Source organism: Merops nubicus, unplaced genomic scaffold (assembly GCF_000691845.1).
Source record: "Merops nubicus isolate BGI_N331 unplaced genomic scaffold, ASM69184v1 scaffold2514, whole genome shotgun sequence".
Classification (NCBI taxonomy): domain Eukaryota; kingdom Metazoa; phylum Chordata; class Aves; order Coraciiformes; family Meropidae; genus Merops; species Merops nubicus.
Genome location: NW_008603422.1, coordinates 90,422 through 107,735, shown reverse-complemented (window position 1 = coordinate 107,735; position 17,314 = coordinate 90,422). Strand labels below are relative to the sequence as shown.

At 36.3% G+C, this 17,314-nt stretch overlaps 1 protein-coding gene across 1 annotated transcript in view; it reads left to right on the top strand.

The window, feature by feature from the left end:
- The window catches only part of LOC103771341 (regulating synaptic membrane exocytosis protein 1-like), a gene marked incomplete at its 5' end in the record, with an annotated part of 130,017 nt that overhangs the window by 30,665 nt on the left and 82,038 nt on the right, over positions 1-17,314 (top strand). The window contains 4 exons of the mRNA XM_008938634.1: positions 2,571-2,642; positions 6,782-6,964; positions 8,282-8,394; positions 13,885-13,914. Of these exons, the coding sequence (XP_008936882.1) occupies positions 2,571-2,642; positions 6,782-6,964; positions 8,282-8,394; positions 13,885-13,914 (398 nt within the window). The remainder of the gene's footprint in view (positions 1-2,570; positions 2,643-6,781; positions 6,965-8,281; positions 8,395-13,884; positions 13,915-17,314) is intronic.

Genomic DNA, 17,314 nt, shown 5'->3' with positions numbered 1-17,314 from the left:
TTGTGGCTTTCATTCTTTATTGCATCTTAAGATTGTTGCTATTATGACTAAAAGATTTAATATTTTCTTTGAGTGTACAGATTAAATCAACAGAAGGGGAAATGAGAAATAGAGCCTTTTTCAGAAGATAGTGCCTTAAAGCTTTTGGTTTATATATTTGCTTGCATGTTTCCACCTTCACTGCATGTGACCATCTCTCTGTTTCTGCTCATTCTATCCAAATCCACATCCATGTTTCCAAACTTTGTGAAGAACAAGGACGCTGGAGTCTTGCATTCCAAAACAGGACAGTGTAGACCACCTAAATGCTAAACCTGGAGCAGCACAGAGGTATCCTTATTTACTCAAAACAATTTCAAGTAAATGAGGTGTTGGTTACAGTATATTCTTCATGTGCTCTGCATAATACTTTCACATATTTAATTTTTTTTTCTCTTTTTACTTATAAGTACATATATGCATGTATTGCTCATAGATAATATTTAAGCCCCTACAAAGTATATTTAGGAGGTAAAAATGCCCATAGTGTGTTCTACCAAATAGATGTGTGTTCTCTAAGCTGAGCCAGGACTGCAAGTGCTGTAGGAGGCTGCTGATCTGTATGGAATCGTGTACAGCCACATCTCGGCAAGAAGGAGGAAGTAGGAAGAAAATTTTGATTTTACACATATTTCTAATGTGGGCTGCTCACAAAGACAGCACAGAGAGCAAGAGAAATAAATATATGCAGCTCACTGGTGCTATGTATTCTCATTTTTCCCAGCAAAACATGTCCTACTCCTAGCATTTCTGTCCTCCAAAGAATATTCACTATATGTGCTAGTCTCCATCAAACATAATATCGCCCTCTGAGTGACATAAGGAGAAACAGGAGAAGAAGCCCTACCACCAACTAGACAGAAAATGAAGAGGGTGACTTCATTTGAGTGATAGTGCTGCTGCATTCAGTGTGTCTAACTATAACTTTAACTATTGCTAACCTTAGGTTTTAAGTAAAGCTGCAGCATTTAATATGTTAATTATTTCCCTGTGTATTTGCAGTAATAAAGAAAAAAAATTAAAACCTAATGAGAATATATATAAAAAATAAATATGGAAAAAATAGTTTGAAGACAAAGGGGATTTTAATTTTTAATCTGAGATATTATTTTTTATTAAGAAAATAGATTCTTTTAAAACCTAGAAAGCATCAGGTAGTGACCTTTGCTCATGCAAAAAACATTTTGTATTTTGCTGCAGTATTTTGTTGTGGTGCATAATGCATCACAATATATTGCTCATCAAATAATTGTAGTGGGTACAAATCATGCAAATCCACTATAAATACATTTGTGTTTAGATATCTTTCAGTTCAGAAACTGGATCTTCCTTTTTAACCACAAGTTTAAAAGGAGAGTATATTTTTAAAAATACTACTTTAATCTATTTGTTTTGTGTACTGTAATTCTTTTATAGCTTAATATATGAAATTGACTGTATCATTGCAAGTTTCTATACATGCTTCTTGCACCAGTGTAAGATGCAAGTTAGGGTTTGTCAACATTTCTGGTATGTCAATTAATAAACATCACTCCCTGTTTTTGACTATTCCTGAAACGCTATATGCACTTTTTATTCTAAAAAAAACCCCAAACTTATATTGATGATTATCAGAGTTTTAGCTTTCTAAATCCTAATCTTTTTAAATGCTCACGTTACTGTGGGTAGGAAAGACACTTTAGCAACACAGAAGATCTGCAGAGATTTTTCATAGTATATTTATAGCCCTGGGTCATAATGATGAAACACACTTTACATTTGTTCTCTCCATTTATTGACTCATATTACTGTTAATTGTTTTTATTTGCTATCACAGTAAATGATTAGGTTGTCAGAGGTAACTAGTGTCTCATTATTCAACTGTCAGATGAATTCTATAAAATATTTATGTAAGAAAGGAGTGTAGGGATGAAAGATGCTTCTACCTTATTTATATTGACTAGAAAAAAAGATTGTTTTAAACTGTTTCTAAAAAACTTCAACTAAAGTTTTAATACAATGAGATTTTTGAAAAGCCAGGGTTTTATTAATGTTGTGACAGCATGTTATTTAAAGCTGGTATGATGCAACATTTAGTTTGATTTTGAAATTTACATTTAAAAGCAATTTTTAAAGTTCAGATTTGAATAGTAATTTCAGTATCAGTAGTTTCTGGTACTTTCTGCAACACTTTTTCCCTGCTCTCTACTCTGCATTTGTTTTTCATGCTGTTAAGTTATGACTAGGTCTGTGAGGAGGCATTGTTTCTAATCAGATACAGACTGTGAAGTGGGAGCTAGCTGGAGGTTCAGTCAGAATTATCTCCTCTCTTTTGGTACCTCATAGCTTTCACACCCTCAGCCTCAATGAAACCAAACAAATCAGCGCGATGTGTCTTAAATCGAGTTCACCAGCCTTTTCATGATGATAGTTGTCACTTTTTCATCTGCCAACCATTTATGTTATTACCTTTATAATACATTAATAAATAACCTTCATGTTTCTGTGTTCTTTTTCTTCTTTGTTTATTTTTCTGACATGTCATTTCACAGGCAGTCGAGAAAAGTGGAAAGATATAGCAGCCAAAAACAAACTAGGAAAGGCTCTGCAACTGAAACAGAAAGGTAGGATTGCTGATCAATGAGTAAACATATCTTATAATCAATCTGCTTCCAGGTTTTGGAATATACCTCTATTACTACTTTAGGAGTGGAACATCTGTGACAATACCAAAAATTATGTTGTCATTTACAGCATTACTTACTTAGTATCTATATTATTAGTGCTGCTTGCTGTGTTGCATACATATGGAATATTCTGGCATTTTCCATTATTGCAGATAAACCAAATGCTAAAGACTAGCAGTCCATCCATTTTATGAGCCAAAATCTGAGACACATTGCCCTTATTTATCATCTCTGTAAGATAAAATTTGGAAATGTGTAGCGTATTTCCTTACTGTGGGACTAAACCTTGTCTGCGCTTTACCACCAATTTTTATTTTTTTTTTTAAAATCCCTAATTCACAGTAACTTTGAGGGTAAAAAAATATACTAAAAGATTAATGATTTGAGATCTCTCTGATCAAATTAATTTCACTTTATAATAGAAAAACATTACACATTTAAAAATGTATAGAATTTTTTTTAATCTATCATTACATAAGTTTAATATAAACACTGGGCCTTTAACCTTTGCTTTCATTGAATTTTCCTGTATTGTGCTATTGTAACTCTTCGCTTTGAGGCTACAGTAGCATAAGTTTACATATAAAAGTTCTTAACAAAAAGTGAAAATAAGAAAGATATATACTAAAGCATAAGTACATCTAGTTACGTTTTAAACCCTATGAAATAAGAGCAGTGAGGAGCAGTGAGATTTTGCCTTTGTTAGAAGCAGATTTCTGTTATTTTGATTAGCAAAGGAGGAATGTACATCTGTTAACATCGTAAGGGTTAAAAAAAATCTATGAACAACACAAGTATGTTTTTATTTGCAATAAGAATGCACATTATGTAGCAAAAGTTCAGTGCTTTTAGTTTATTTTACTGCTTCAAGCCCCAGGTTATTGTTCCTGGTCCAAAAGCAATAGTTAGACTTTTTCTTGGTTTTGTTCATTCTGTTGTCACAACAGCCCAGTTACTTTTTCAGCTTAGACCAGAGAAATTACCTAAATGATGCCTGAAATCCTTGCTGTGTTTAAATCAGGGACAGTTTTGCCTTTGAGATCACTAAAGCCATTTTTTTTTTTCCCTGCTTTTTTTTTTTTTTTTCCCCCCATAACTGGTGAAGAGCAAGGAGAGCCACTGGATGTGAGGTCTAAGGGCCTCACAGTTCTGGTTAACTGCTCAGCAATGAACCCAGTGCCACAAGAGCATAGGGAAACATGAATTATATTTCTACTTTTTATATCTCCATGGCACATGGTGTAGGTTTCTGTTTCCATAAAATGATTCACTTCTATTAGATGTGAGGCACAAATATCTAATAAGGTCTATGTGGCGTAGTTTAGTATTTCGGCATAGATACAATATTTCACTGAGTGCCAGAAAATTTTGATAATAGGACAAGCAATCATTTTATTTTTGTCAAACGGCAAATATGAATCAAGACTACCATTTCCATCTTAGATTTGGTCTTTATTTTGAAATTTGCACAGCTTGTCTACTATTAGCTAAGCAGATTACTGGAATAAGATACTAGCGTGCTTTCAGCTTCTCTATAAAGCCTTTCGACATGCTATATAAGATTAAGTTCCCTGGGTGTTGTGATAGTTTAGGAAATGAACCTAAAATGGAAAAAGAAAACCTCCTCAAGATAGTTTACAGAGCCTAAGAGTTCTCTTAATTCAGTGAGGTAAGCCTTCGAGATGGGATTACGTAAACTCTTCTGGAGTAAACCCGGTTACCTGACAATCAACATTTTCAATGCTTGTATGAATGAGCAAAACTGTGATAAAAACTGGTTCATCGCAATCCTAAAATGTTTTCTTTCAGCCCTAACTGATCACTCTAGAAATGCCAGGTTTGAGGTGACCTGTCGTACATGTTGTGATAATTACAGTCTTTACTTGCTATATTGTACATAGGACCCTGCACCAGGGGTGTGCTGGATTGGCAACGCTCTCTTATTATTAGTTTTTCTTTATAGTTCCATAAGTGGCAGCCTGTTTTATTTAGTACATGCTGCTGAAGCATCAGTCTGAAAAGAAAGGAATTAGGGTTTTCTTGAGTGTAGAATCCCTCTGTAGACCATTGCCAACTGAATCAGTAGGTTTGCTGCTTGCAGTGTTACCTTCCTCTGTGAGGAACCAGGAGATGAGATACACACCTACATGCTCATTACAGTCTCATGGCTCACTGGGTGTCATTTCTCTCCCAAATTCCTCTCCTCTCCATACTTTGTAACTCACTTCTGTCTTGTTTCCTGTCATGTGCTAGCTTTTGTCTCCCATGCTGTTCTGTTTTGTCTCATTCTCCATATCAGCCTTTTGCAACCTTCTTCCTTTCAGCAAATGATCACTCTACTAGGCCAGCAATTCCTTAAGTCCATTCTAGTTGTTCTCCAGTTCCCTTTTAGCTCTGTTTTCATGTGCACACCGAGTAGTATACTCATCTGAATGCAATACCCCAGCTAATGCAAGTCTTAAGCCCGATTTATCTTCATTTAAGTTAAGAAGTTTCTCTATCTTTCTCTCAGGGAAGAGGCCAGGTCTGTAGAAAGGGTATTACTGGAAGAGCAGGAGGTAAGTTTCTGAGTCCCAGCTAAAGTGTCTGTTCTGTACTGGCAGGACGGTCTCTCTGTGCTTCACTGGGCTCTCAGATAAATTCCAGGATATTTAGCCTCTAAAATGAGAAAAATCAGAACTGAGAACCTGTTGATGTTGTTACATTGGTGCATTCATTCACAGTAAAAGCAAGCAAGCACTTTCTGGCACAGAGTGGGATCCTTATCTACCTTGTGGATGTTAGAGTGCTTAAACATCTGATAAAACAGGTGCTTAAAAGCTGGTTGCATGCAGTGGTTGGCATGGATTGCTTTTACAGTCAGCATGGAAAAACGGTCATTTTCAGAACTCAGCTCATCTTCATTATTGTAAGTATATTTTAGACTTGGGGATATCAGTTTCTGGAAGAATGTTATCACCAGGGCAAGCCAGGAGTTAATCTAAAGAAGCATAGGGCTTGAGAGAGGACAGCAAGGGCACCAGAATCCTGATTTTCTTGCATTGTGACTGGGATTCCACATAAACTGTTGCTGGTGAAATGGCTTTGAATCCAAACCTGTTTGTTGTCCTTTGTAGACATCTACATGTTATCTTAGATATACTTTTTTTTTTTTTTAGTGTGACTCCAGTGTATGATAGTCCCATGAACTAAACAGTCCCTTGGTTACTTTGTATCTTGTTGAAAAGTTGTACTGAGTGTGTGAATTGAGACATCATAACTCTACAGAAATGTTTTTAAAAACCAAACCAGAAATCACACAATGAAGTGATATCACAGGAAACTTAAATTTCTAAAATAACAACAGATAGAGTAGTAACATTTACAGAATGCTTGTCTGTTGGAAAACCAAGGATGGGTGAAAAGGCATGGCTGGGATGTTTTGTTACTCTCTAACTTGAAATGTTTCAGGTTATCTTATACTTGCAGTGAATGCAATTATTAAACTATTAATAATTGTGCTTTATTATACTAACACAGTCATTTTACTGCATATTTTAATAGTATTTTCATATATGCAGTTCCTTCAGAAGTGTATTTCTTTCTTAGGGCTTACAGCAGAACGATTCTTGGATTTCTTACTTAAAACTCCTAAGGATACCAAGGGAATTACATATATGCTTACATATTGTCCTTTTTTAGGACACCAGTGGAAATATTTTTAATAAAGATAAAAGATACATTATAGAAACAGAAGTGGTTTGTGGTAAAACTAAATATTCATAGCCTACTCTGTGCTAGTAATGTCACATGTGTTGTTAGCTTGTGTTTGCTGTGTTGAAGATTCAGCTAGAGTTCTTGGCCAACTGTCCTCTAGATGGAATGGAGTTCAGTAGTCCCACAATTAGGGTCATGTGTATCTGCAGTGGTGAGTGTTCATCATTTTGAAAATGGATTTGCATCCAGAATTAATAACTTCAATCTGAAATGTTAACCCTGGTCCTGCAGCCAGAATTTGCAATGTTCTTTGATGGAGGGGGGCATGGGAAGTTGTGCCTGGAGCTAACAACTGAACTTTTTTGGCCCTGATGTTTTAGGGGTCTGCTACCATGTCTTTCTAGAAGGGGACTTCCAACCCCACGAACGACTGAACAGCCAGTCATTAGGGGAAAACATCATGCTCGCTCCAGGTCGAGTGAGCATTCTAGTGTCAGACCCTTATGCTCTGTACATCACCTAGCGCCCGGAGGGTCGGCGCCACCTTCTCCGCTCCTGACCAGGTTGCTATTACGTGTGCAGCACAGCTCTCATGTTCTGCCTCCCAGGTGTCAGTGTGGTGTTGTACTTCCCTCAGTATACATGGTGTGTTCACTCATTCTGGCACTGTAGATGGTCCTCTCTTCATGGTATTTACACTTCTCCCATATCCATTACACCACCTATCATCACCATCCAGATGGTACTTCTTGCTGCTGAACTTCAATAGTTATGCAGTGTAAGAGTAAGAAATCGGCTGTGTTTCGTCCTTACATTGTTGTGTTTTGTTCTATATCCATATGAAAATTATCAAAGTATTTTTCTTAAACACTGTGCAGGAAGTTGTATGCTGTTCACACAGCTAGCACTGATCTTACAGGCTAGGAGAAAGTTGATCCATGTAGTGTGAAAGCCAACGGTAATTTGAATTTGCATAAATATATCAACATAAAATTGCAAATTATCTACTTGCAGCCTTAGTATAGTAGATACACAGAGCTTATTTACTATAGTGTGATATTACTATAACTGGCAAGGGCATAGTAAGCTTCTCCCTCTCAGTGGTCTGCTTCTCATCTTTGTTTTACTATTTTGAACTTTTTCCCTGGTTATTTGAGGTGGCCCTGCTTATTTTAAATGCAAGCTTCCCAGCATTCCAGAGGTGTTTGGTGTGTTACACACAGATGTTGTATCTCTGTAGAAGAAATCATGTAGCCAAGGTGTCCTGAAATACTGCAATCTAGCATTCAGCCAAAGTGGTTTAGAATATTTACTTAGGTATGAATATTAAAAATCTTTTACATTCATTACGTGTACATACACATGCACCCCCCCCAATACCAAAGTTAAAAATCTTTTCCCTTTTTTGAGTTCAGTGAAAACCAACATGTTTTACCATGGGAATAGATACTTGCTGTCCAGCTCTCTGTGGCCTTGTGCAATTATTGCACCAACACAAAGGGAATACAAAAGTTAATAAAGTACAACGGAAGCAATTTGTATTGTCCTTGTGCCAGTGCAGAACGTGAATTGTGAGCCATAATCATAAATGGTGCATAGAAAACTGCTTTCCTTTCAGTGGTTTTTGATTGGTACTTTATCAAAAAACCCAAACAACAACAAAACAAAGGAAAATATTTCTCCTTAGTTGAAGTTAGTTAGAAAAATGAAATGTGAGGCCTTTGGAGTTAACTAGGTATCCAGAACTGAGTATGGCATACACCAAATGCAAACTTCTTCAAACCCATATTCAGTATATAGGATTTAATGTGTTTAAAATTCAGAATATAAAAATTGTCATTATTTGGGTTGTCTTACTTTTCTCTTAATTTTGTTTGCAGGATACATCAACAAGGAAGTCCCACCCAGTCTCCTCCTGCAGACACATCCTTCAGCAGTCGCAGGGGAAGACAGCTACCACAGGTTCCAGTAAGAAGTGGCAGTATAGAGCAAGGTATCAAATAATGAGCTTATGATAGCTCAAACTCTTTGATTTCTTACTTTTCTGTACCTAAAGTCTACTTTGGTAACTACGTGTTCAATGCTATAATTCTACCAATAAAGCAACTGAAGACAATTGAAAGCATATTTCTAATCTGGGAAATCCAGTAGTGATTGACCAGTGGATTATTACACACAGTTGAATTGCCTTAATTTTCTAGTACACTTTTTATATTTGTCTCCTTTAAAATTTCTATTAGAACTGTGATAGTTTCCAACACATTTGTAGTTTGTGTTCAACTAATACAGAATTTCTGCTCTTCAGAAACCAGGGGCAAAGATTTTGGTAACGCTTTGACAGTCTTGCTCGTTTCTTATTCTGTGGTTTATATTAATTGTTGTGCATTATAACATAGGTTAGTAATAAATATCACAGATCTGTGTTTCTTCTGGAGTTTATAGTACAATGGGTAAAGAATGAAAATAATCACCATGGGAAATGTGAAAGCACAGGTCATCAATTCTTTCTTTTTTAAGAATAAACTGATGAAGCAAAGTGCTGCTCTTTTCTGAAAAAGACCATGTAGAACTAAAGGTTGTGGAAGATGTTTTTTACATACTAATATCAAATAAGTATGAATCTTGCTGTTTCCTTTTCTAGCAACATACTGCACACAGAGCATGAGCTGTTATGGTAAAATGAAATGGTATAATGGATAATATTTGCATGTTCAGGTTTTGTTCTGTGTTCATAAAGCCTGTTTGCTCATTGGCTACAAGCAACAACGGAGATTGCCATGTACCTCAAGGTTCTCTTCTACATGGAAATTAAAGAAATGCTTCTAATGATGAAATAATGTAGTGCTGTATAGAACTGTTGGCAAACTGCTTTTTTTTAATAGATAATGTTGCTGACCATTACCTTATCATGATACATTGCCAAAGGGTTTTCTGTATGATGGCTTACATTAATATGCAATCAGGTCACATGAATTTTATGACTTGGAACTGTGATGGCATGCTACGCCTTCAATTAACACATATAAAAATACATTCTTGTTTTATACATGTGTTTATTATTAATGATTAATATACTAATACAAGTGGGTTTTATTAATTCTAAAATTTACATTTGAGGCCTCTCATTTTGTTTGATAGTAAATCAAGGACTGTCTGGATTATAAACTAGTTACAAACTACATTTATAGCCTGTATTTCTACATCTTAGTGAGTTGGGAGCTTTGTAGTGAAATCAAATAAGTAATGAATTTCAAATTTATTTCAAGATTTTTTTCTGCAGTTTCAGAACTTGGTGCAATATATAATGGTGAATCAGCTTTTAATTTCATTTTAAGTTGACATTCCTTTGGATATTCATCAATCATCTTTCTGCTGTTCTTGATAAATGGTGTGTTGAGAATGAAATACTAATTTATGTTTTGTTAAAGACACTGGAAGCAAATGTAGAGCATACCATGAAAATGAGTAGAGATGGGTCATATACAGAAGAGAAAAGAAAAAATGAAATTTGAGCAGAAAGCTAAAGCTACTCTAGGTTTAAAAAGTTGCTGATACCATGAGCACTTGTAAAGTAGTGATGTTTCACTGAACTCTTGCTTACACTTGTGGTTGATATGCTTGCGTCTTATGTATAAAACGTACAAATAGGATGTGACATAATGTTTACTTTGTTGTTATATATCATGCCACCTGTACCAGTATGGCTGTATGGAGTAGAAGGCTAGAGATCTCCTTCTCTACATAGTACTTTGGCTTTGTCTAAGTGACCGGCTTGTCCTTTCAAAGGGAAGTTTTTCTGATTTTACTCATGTTTAATCCTTCGTTCAAGCTGAAAATACATTTGCAGAGAAGTAGTAAATGGACTAGAGTTTATGAAAGGTTTTGTCAGAATCTTCTAATATAAATATGATAGTATAAGCTTTATACTACTGTAAGAAATTAAATTCAGTGAGGCTATAAGACTACCATATTTGCTCTGATTTACAGTATCAAATTTTTGTATCAGTTTCACCTCTTCAATACCTGTCATATAAGTAGCAGACTAGAAGTGATCTGACCCTAATACAGGATTAAATTCAAAAAATATTGAAGTCTGTAAAAGATTTCCATTAATTGCACTTGGAACTGAAATGTGTCCTTCATGATTTAAGTTCACAGTCGCTGTGGATATGGGTGAAGTCAAAATCTAGTGCAATATACAAATATTACAGGGAGCATTTCAAAGTAGATTTTCTTCATTTATAAATAAAGCTACTTTCTTGTGGTCAGTATTGACATCTTGTGTTTCAAGGAGATCCTGTATGATACCATTTTTATAGTAAAATACTTCTTTGCACTCTATACAAATTATGTTGTGTGAGGAAGGTTGAATACATGTCTAAATATATACATCTATGAATCTGCCTCTTGTACAAATCAGTGATTGCTGTAAAAAGATTGAGTGTCTGTATATTGAGAGTGGGTTTTTTATTTGCTCTTTGCATATTCACGAGGCATACAAGAATCCAGTAAAGTAATTTTATTACTCTCTAGTGCGTTCATTGTGGAACAAGTGAGATTTAATGAAGGAGCAGGAGAGTGGTAGTGGTTTTCATATCGGGAGAGAGAGTGATATTTTAACTCTTAATCTTTAGCTCTCCACTGTAAATGATCATATCCATGTTAATAAGGCTTCTTCTGACATTGCATCTTGGAGATTCTGTTCTGTCATTTTCAAGTTTAGAACTTAAATTGATTGTTTTCTTGTCTCTACCAGATGGTGGTGTCTTAGTTACTCCTCTGGTTGGTAGCTGAGAACCGTAAAAAGTAGGTAGTTTTAAAAGGTCCTTATTAGTGGGCACACTTCAAAAAAAAATCTAATGGTAACAATTTTTACAGAGAAGACCAAAGTAGGGGTTTCTATTCTGTTACAGCAGTGGGGTTTGGTACCACTGATCAGAAAGAGAGGAAAAAAAAGGTCTTAAATGTAGAGGAAAAAAGTCCATTTAAGGACCTAAGCACTGGAACAACATAATTATGAAAACACACACACACAAAAGGCTTCTTGGTGGTTATGTTCTAGAGGGGCTATCAGCTTTGCCTAGTTTAGGAGTTGGGGAGGGAGGTAGTTATTTTCACTTGGAACAGTTCTACGCAAGTAATACTTTTAGCAACTCTAGTACATGCAGGCTTTTTAAAGTGGTTTTTGTTAAGACTAGGCTTCAGTAATTTTTAGGCAATGTGGTTTTTATTTTAATACCAGTGGTATTCAAGGAAGATATTATTTCTTTCCTTTGCAACCTCATCAGCAGTATTTTCTAGAGCGCAAGACACACTGGGATGTTACTGCATTTAAAGGTCTTGAGATGCTTGAGTGTTGAAAGTTAGCCTGGTATAGACATGTCTCTGTGTGTTTTCCAAAAGTCATGATTTAATAGTAATTACTCAAAACTTATGTTACTTAAGAAGGGTTTTTAATTTCTCTAACTGATCATTTTATAACAGAACCTTATAATATGAACGTGTTTTGGCTCAGTGACTGAAGCAGTGAAATTCTAGGCCATGATAAGGACAATGGTGTGTTCTCAATATGTCATCCTGTGCTGAGCTGTGAGAGATTTGCACCAGTGTTGGTTTTATTTGCATCATGTTTGAGTGGAACGGCGCGAATCGTTAAGAGGGGCGGGGATCCTGCATTGACTTTAGTTTTCTGCTGTTTCTATAACAACTTGGTTATGGAGTTGTATGTGTTTTAAATGATACTTTTCTATAAAGTGTATTTCTGTGATCTTTACTCTGTCCTCTGTCATTGCAACTGTCAAAACATCACAGGAATTCTTGCTTGAGTAGGATATGAGGATGGGCCTCTGTGCTTTTGTATAATGGTTAATCATTGTGTTGATCAAGGAAATTAATGCAATCTGAAGATCTGTAGCATTTTTCTACACTCCTTTTTAGCTGCAGGGATAATATTAGAAAATACAGAACTAAATAAGAAAAAAACTTATTGTGTACTATTGAAATTAGTATAGAAATGACCTTTAAGAGCTAATTCACACAAAAGAGGTCTTCCTTCCTTCCTCTATCTACTTGTCTTTGGCTCTTCACAGCGAGATTTCTTTTTCATAACTTCGACAATGTGGTTTCATGTTTTAGAAATCCTATAATGGCAGTAAGGTTTGTGATAATCAGCAGTTTATTTCCATGTAAAGAGCATCTGTAAATATAACTGAACTCGTGTGGTTGTATGTGTTTCCAGTGGCATCTCTTTACAGCAATAGTCCTTACACAATGACCATGAGAAGAGCAAAAATGAGACCAGCACGAAATATTGATGTATCTTAGCTCACATCAGAAAAAGCTGCAAAAGCTTTGTACATGGCTTGTATGCTGGGTGAAGTGCATGCATGTGTGCGTGTGTGCTGCTGTTTCATGAGGGAATGCTACACTAAGGCTCCACTGACACTGGGTGGGGATTACTTGCATGAAGTCCATGTGTATAATATATGTAGAAGTATTTAATGGTAGTCAAATTATAGAAAAATGAAGTGTTTTGATGTCCAGTGTTTCCTTTTAACAAATAAGAATCAGAATTTTGTAAAGAAAATCAGTATGTGGTCAAATAATACATTTGAGTTGCAAATATCTTTTTATAGTTAACCAACTTATGATCCTAAAAAAAGAAAAGTTAATAGCTAGTGAAATTTGTGCTGTATATATGTACCTGATCATTGAAATGTCATTTCAATAGTGAGAGAAGAGTGGCTTGAGTAAGGGTAAAAAATCAAACCCTTTCAGGAAAACCTTTTTTCAGATCCATCAGTATAAAACTTGAGTGAGAGAAGAAAAGAACTAGGTCATGTCAATTTTAGATGTTAGTGTTTTAGCGTTGTTTGTTTCGTCTTCATATTTCTGGTTTTATTTTGAAATTATTAGGTGGCACTGCATACTTTGAGGCAGCTTGTGGAATCTTTACTCATGGTGGAGAGTATATTTTCTAAGCACTGCTGATTCTTGCAAATTAGTTCAAGCCTCATAATCTTTTAAGTTTTCCCTAGAGACTAATTTTCAGTAGTTCAGTGGTTATTGAGTATTATAGATTTCAGTCAATAGGAAATAAATTTGTAAATATTGTTATTGCAGAAAGGCTTCAGAATCTAGAAGAGGGCTATGTGGTTCAGGAGTCAGAGTGATACTTAAAGCAATTTAAAAAACTTTGTCGTTCATAAGTTTGGGTATGACAATACTGCTTGGGCACAATCTTTGGAGACTCCACAATCTGGTTCTCAGTAACTTCATTGTTCCTGTTAATTTTAAAGACAAAGTCACAGGCTTTATTATTTTTCATGGTTTATCATTTTAATTTTCTTCATTACTTTTACATATGCTGGAGTACTGCCTACTGTACATGCCATTGTCACGTGTAACACATTTCTTTATCTAACTTTAAATTTGCTGATTTCTTTTTCTGTTTCCATCATTCCGTGCATTTAATTCATTGAAGAGCAAGAGACTTTTAACTCTTCCACAAAAGGTAAATATTTATGTAATTCTTTACAAATGTTTGGCAACTGTTAATACTGGCTTTTCTCTCAATATATTGTGTCAATTTTTAGTATTTAGTTAAGTGTTTAACAGGCAAAAAGATTGTTCTCAAATATCTACATGCTATCTGATGCCCCCCTTTAGAATATGAAAACATTTTCTCCTGTGATTTATGATTTTCCAATAGAAATGCAATATACTGGATTTAATAGGAGTAGTTGTGGTGTTTTACATGGCTCAGAAGCTTCTTGATGGAGTTAAAATTCATGCAAGACTAAGATTTTACCCAAGCTCTTCTTGAGCTATGAACGACATCTGCTTCTAATGATGCAGCCGTGGCTTTTAGCACCTGTGAAGGATTTTTCCTAGCTCTGGACTTGGGAATAGTTGAAGGTGATGATGGCCAGAAGCTGTCCTTTGTATGCACAGATTCTGAAGAATGACCTGTGCTGTATTTGCATGACGAGTCCTTGGCATGCAGAAAGTTAGTCATTTTGTAGAGCAGGCTTCTAGGGGTAGATGTATGGCGCTCACCTCCTATGAATTTGATCTCCTGGGATTTCTCTGTGTCTGTGGTGATAGCAGCGAATCACTGGGCTCACACAACAGGTGGCTAAGGCTGTCCCACAAACTGAAAAGTGTAATGTCACATCCCTATCGAGGCAACACTGCAGAGAAGTCCTATTGCTTTTTTCTTTTTGCTGAAAGTAGGGGTTGTCTCAAAATCAGAATGAAGCTTGGAGAGAAAAAAATGAAAAAAATTAATCCCTTTTAATGTTAACAGCAAACCATTATGCTGCATAAACATGAATAGCACAGATTAGCCTTTTATGATCTTTAGTCCTGTGTCCTGCAGGTCTTGGGAAATTCTGGTTTGAATATAGGCTTTGGTGTGTCAAAGCCACATTGTGAGCTGAACTAGAATGCAGGGTATCTCCTACAACTTTACTTTCGGAAAGGGTGAATCCTCCTGACACATCCATACTTGCTTAGGTAAAAATACAGCAGCTGTTCCACTAGCTACAAACTCTAACACCCATGGCAATACTCAAGAGTATGTTTTCATGAAAATGTTAGAAAAAACATTTAAAAATAATAATTAACTTGAATATTAGCAATTGCAGGTTATTTGCAGTGTTAAGAGAGTACTTTGAAATGCCCTAAGAAAGTACTAAGAATGGTTGAATTTAAAAACGATTTCTGTCATTTTACTTTCTTCAGTTTTTATATTTCTCTCAAACAGAACAGAACAAATCAATCATGCCAATTTGTTGTTTGTGCCTCTTTCAAGTTCATAAACCTTGCCCTGGGATTTGGACTGCAGTGGATGCTTCTTTGTTTAAAACAATTGACTTTATGCAGACAAACTTGGCCATGCCTGTAACAGGTTTGTTAAACACCTTGTTTCCACAAGATTTGGATGGATCTGGCCCAGGATTTGGGATTGTGTAGAAGGTGGTGGGATCTTTATGTGTAAAGATTCCTGTGGCTCAAGAGAGCTGAATGCGGACGCAGCTTGGAGGCAGAGAACATCTGGGCAAAAGGAGTGGGAAGAACTGGAGTGCTGGCAGTTCTGGGGGACCATAAATAAACAACTTAAACTGAGCTAACATACACGAGATGGGTGGTTTTCAGGATATTATGTGGCAGGAGACATAGGTATGAAGGAAAGTGCATATATATGTGTGTGTGTGTATATATATATACACACTACAGATGTGAACAATGCTGGTCAGATAAATATAAAACAAAAAAATCAAACATCTGTTCCACTTAATCCACAGGAACGGTTGCAGTAAAGTCTTGAGGTTGTGAAAATGATGACTTGTATTGCTGCTGAAATCAGTGGTTTACTTTTTTCAGATTTGAAGAATTGTATGTTTATTGTTGTTTTCTTTAAAATAGAAGCTTCTGCTCCTCCTTGAAACTCTGAGGGAAAACTGAGTGTTTTATCAGCCAGTTCAGATTTTTGTATTGCCTTATTTTCCCTTCTGGGTCTTGTTAAACTCAAGATGACCACCAGCCCTCTGCGTGTATGGGGAGATCCAAGCTCATGTCCCAGCTTGGCAGTCTGAATCTGTGCTTTGGTCATGACTCAGTTCTGATCTGGGAGGAGGTACAGAGAGGTAGCAGCTCCCATGGATAGGAGACCCATGCACACAAACAAAAAGGAGCCACAGCACATTCTGATCAGGCACAGGGACGAGGGCTGCAGAGCCAGCTTCAGAGGCTGTCTCCCTCACTGTCTGCATGTTGCCAATAAGCACTTTTTGAAGTATGTCAGAGAAGAAGTAACAAGTTCTTTAGCTTAGCAACAAATTGATTTTTCAGTGTTACTAACCCTGTGTTTCAAAACATTCATCTGCTTATGATTTCAAAATTTTATGCATCTTGTAAATTTCACAACAGATTTTGCTGTGGATTTTTAACATCGTGAAACTCAAGGCTGAACAGAAATAACCTGGAGACTTTGTATGCTATTTCTGAAGCACTTCATTGTGGTCTAACACCAGTGCATTCTCTCTGCTCTCCATTCAGCAGCTCCCCTCCCTCCTTGCTTCCCGTCCCCACTGCACTTGGCGATTCTCCATCCAAATCTCACTGCTGCTTTGTTTTCCTCCCTTTGTTCTGGGCATTGGTTCTGCCTTGTTTAGTTCTCAGCTTCTAATTTGTCATTTCCTCAAATGAAACACTTTTTTTTCCCCCAGTTCCCATCCATAGTGCATCTGAGCAGCACAGACAGGTGAAGCTTGTGTCTTTTCCTTTGTAGGAAGGCTAAGTGTACATGCCTCTAGGCTGCATTATAGCTGTAGCTGCTTGTCGTTGTTCAGCTTCGTTTCTTAGCAGGAAGACTGAGTGAAGAATAGGTCAGATCTCTCTTGGCTTCTGGGATAAGTGCAGTCCCCTGTTGCCCTGCCAGAACCTGCTGTTTGTGTCCCAGAAGCACTGTTACTACAAAATAATTTTTATGAGATAAGTTTTCACTTCAGCTTCCTTTCAGTAGCTTGGTTGCATAAGCAAATGTTTCTCTCATTTTAGACTTCTAGGCTCTGTCCCTTAAAGTTTGCATCATATCTGCTGGTACATATTACAGCTTTCTGAAATCTTGATGACAGTTTCTTCTCGCTACATAGCTTATTCCAAATTTTAATAGTGCAGGTAAGGGTTGGAGGGTTTCCAAATTGTACATTTTGCCTACACTGCCTCTGTCTTGACCGTCTTGAACAGAAACCTGAAGTGCAGACTTCACCATTACAGGAAATGGTACAGCCAGTGCAAAGACATCCATAAGTTTGGTTTTTTTTTTATAGTGTAGGAAAAAAAACAATATAGTTACCAGTTTTAATCACAGGCCATGTAATCTCACCAGTCATTCTGTCATTAAGCCC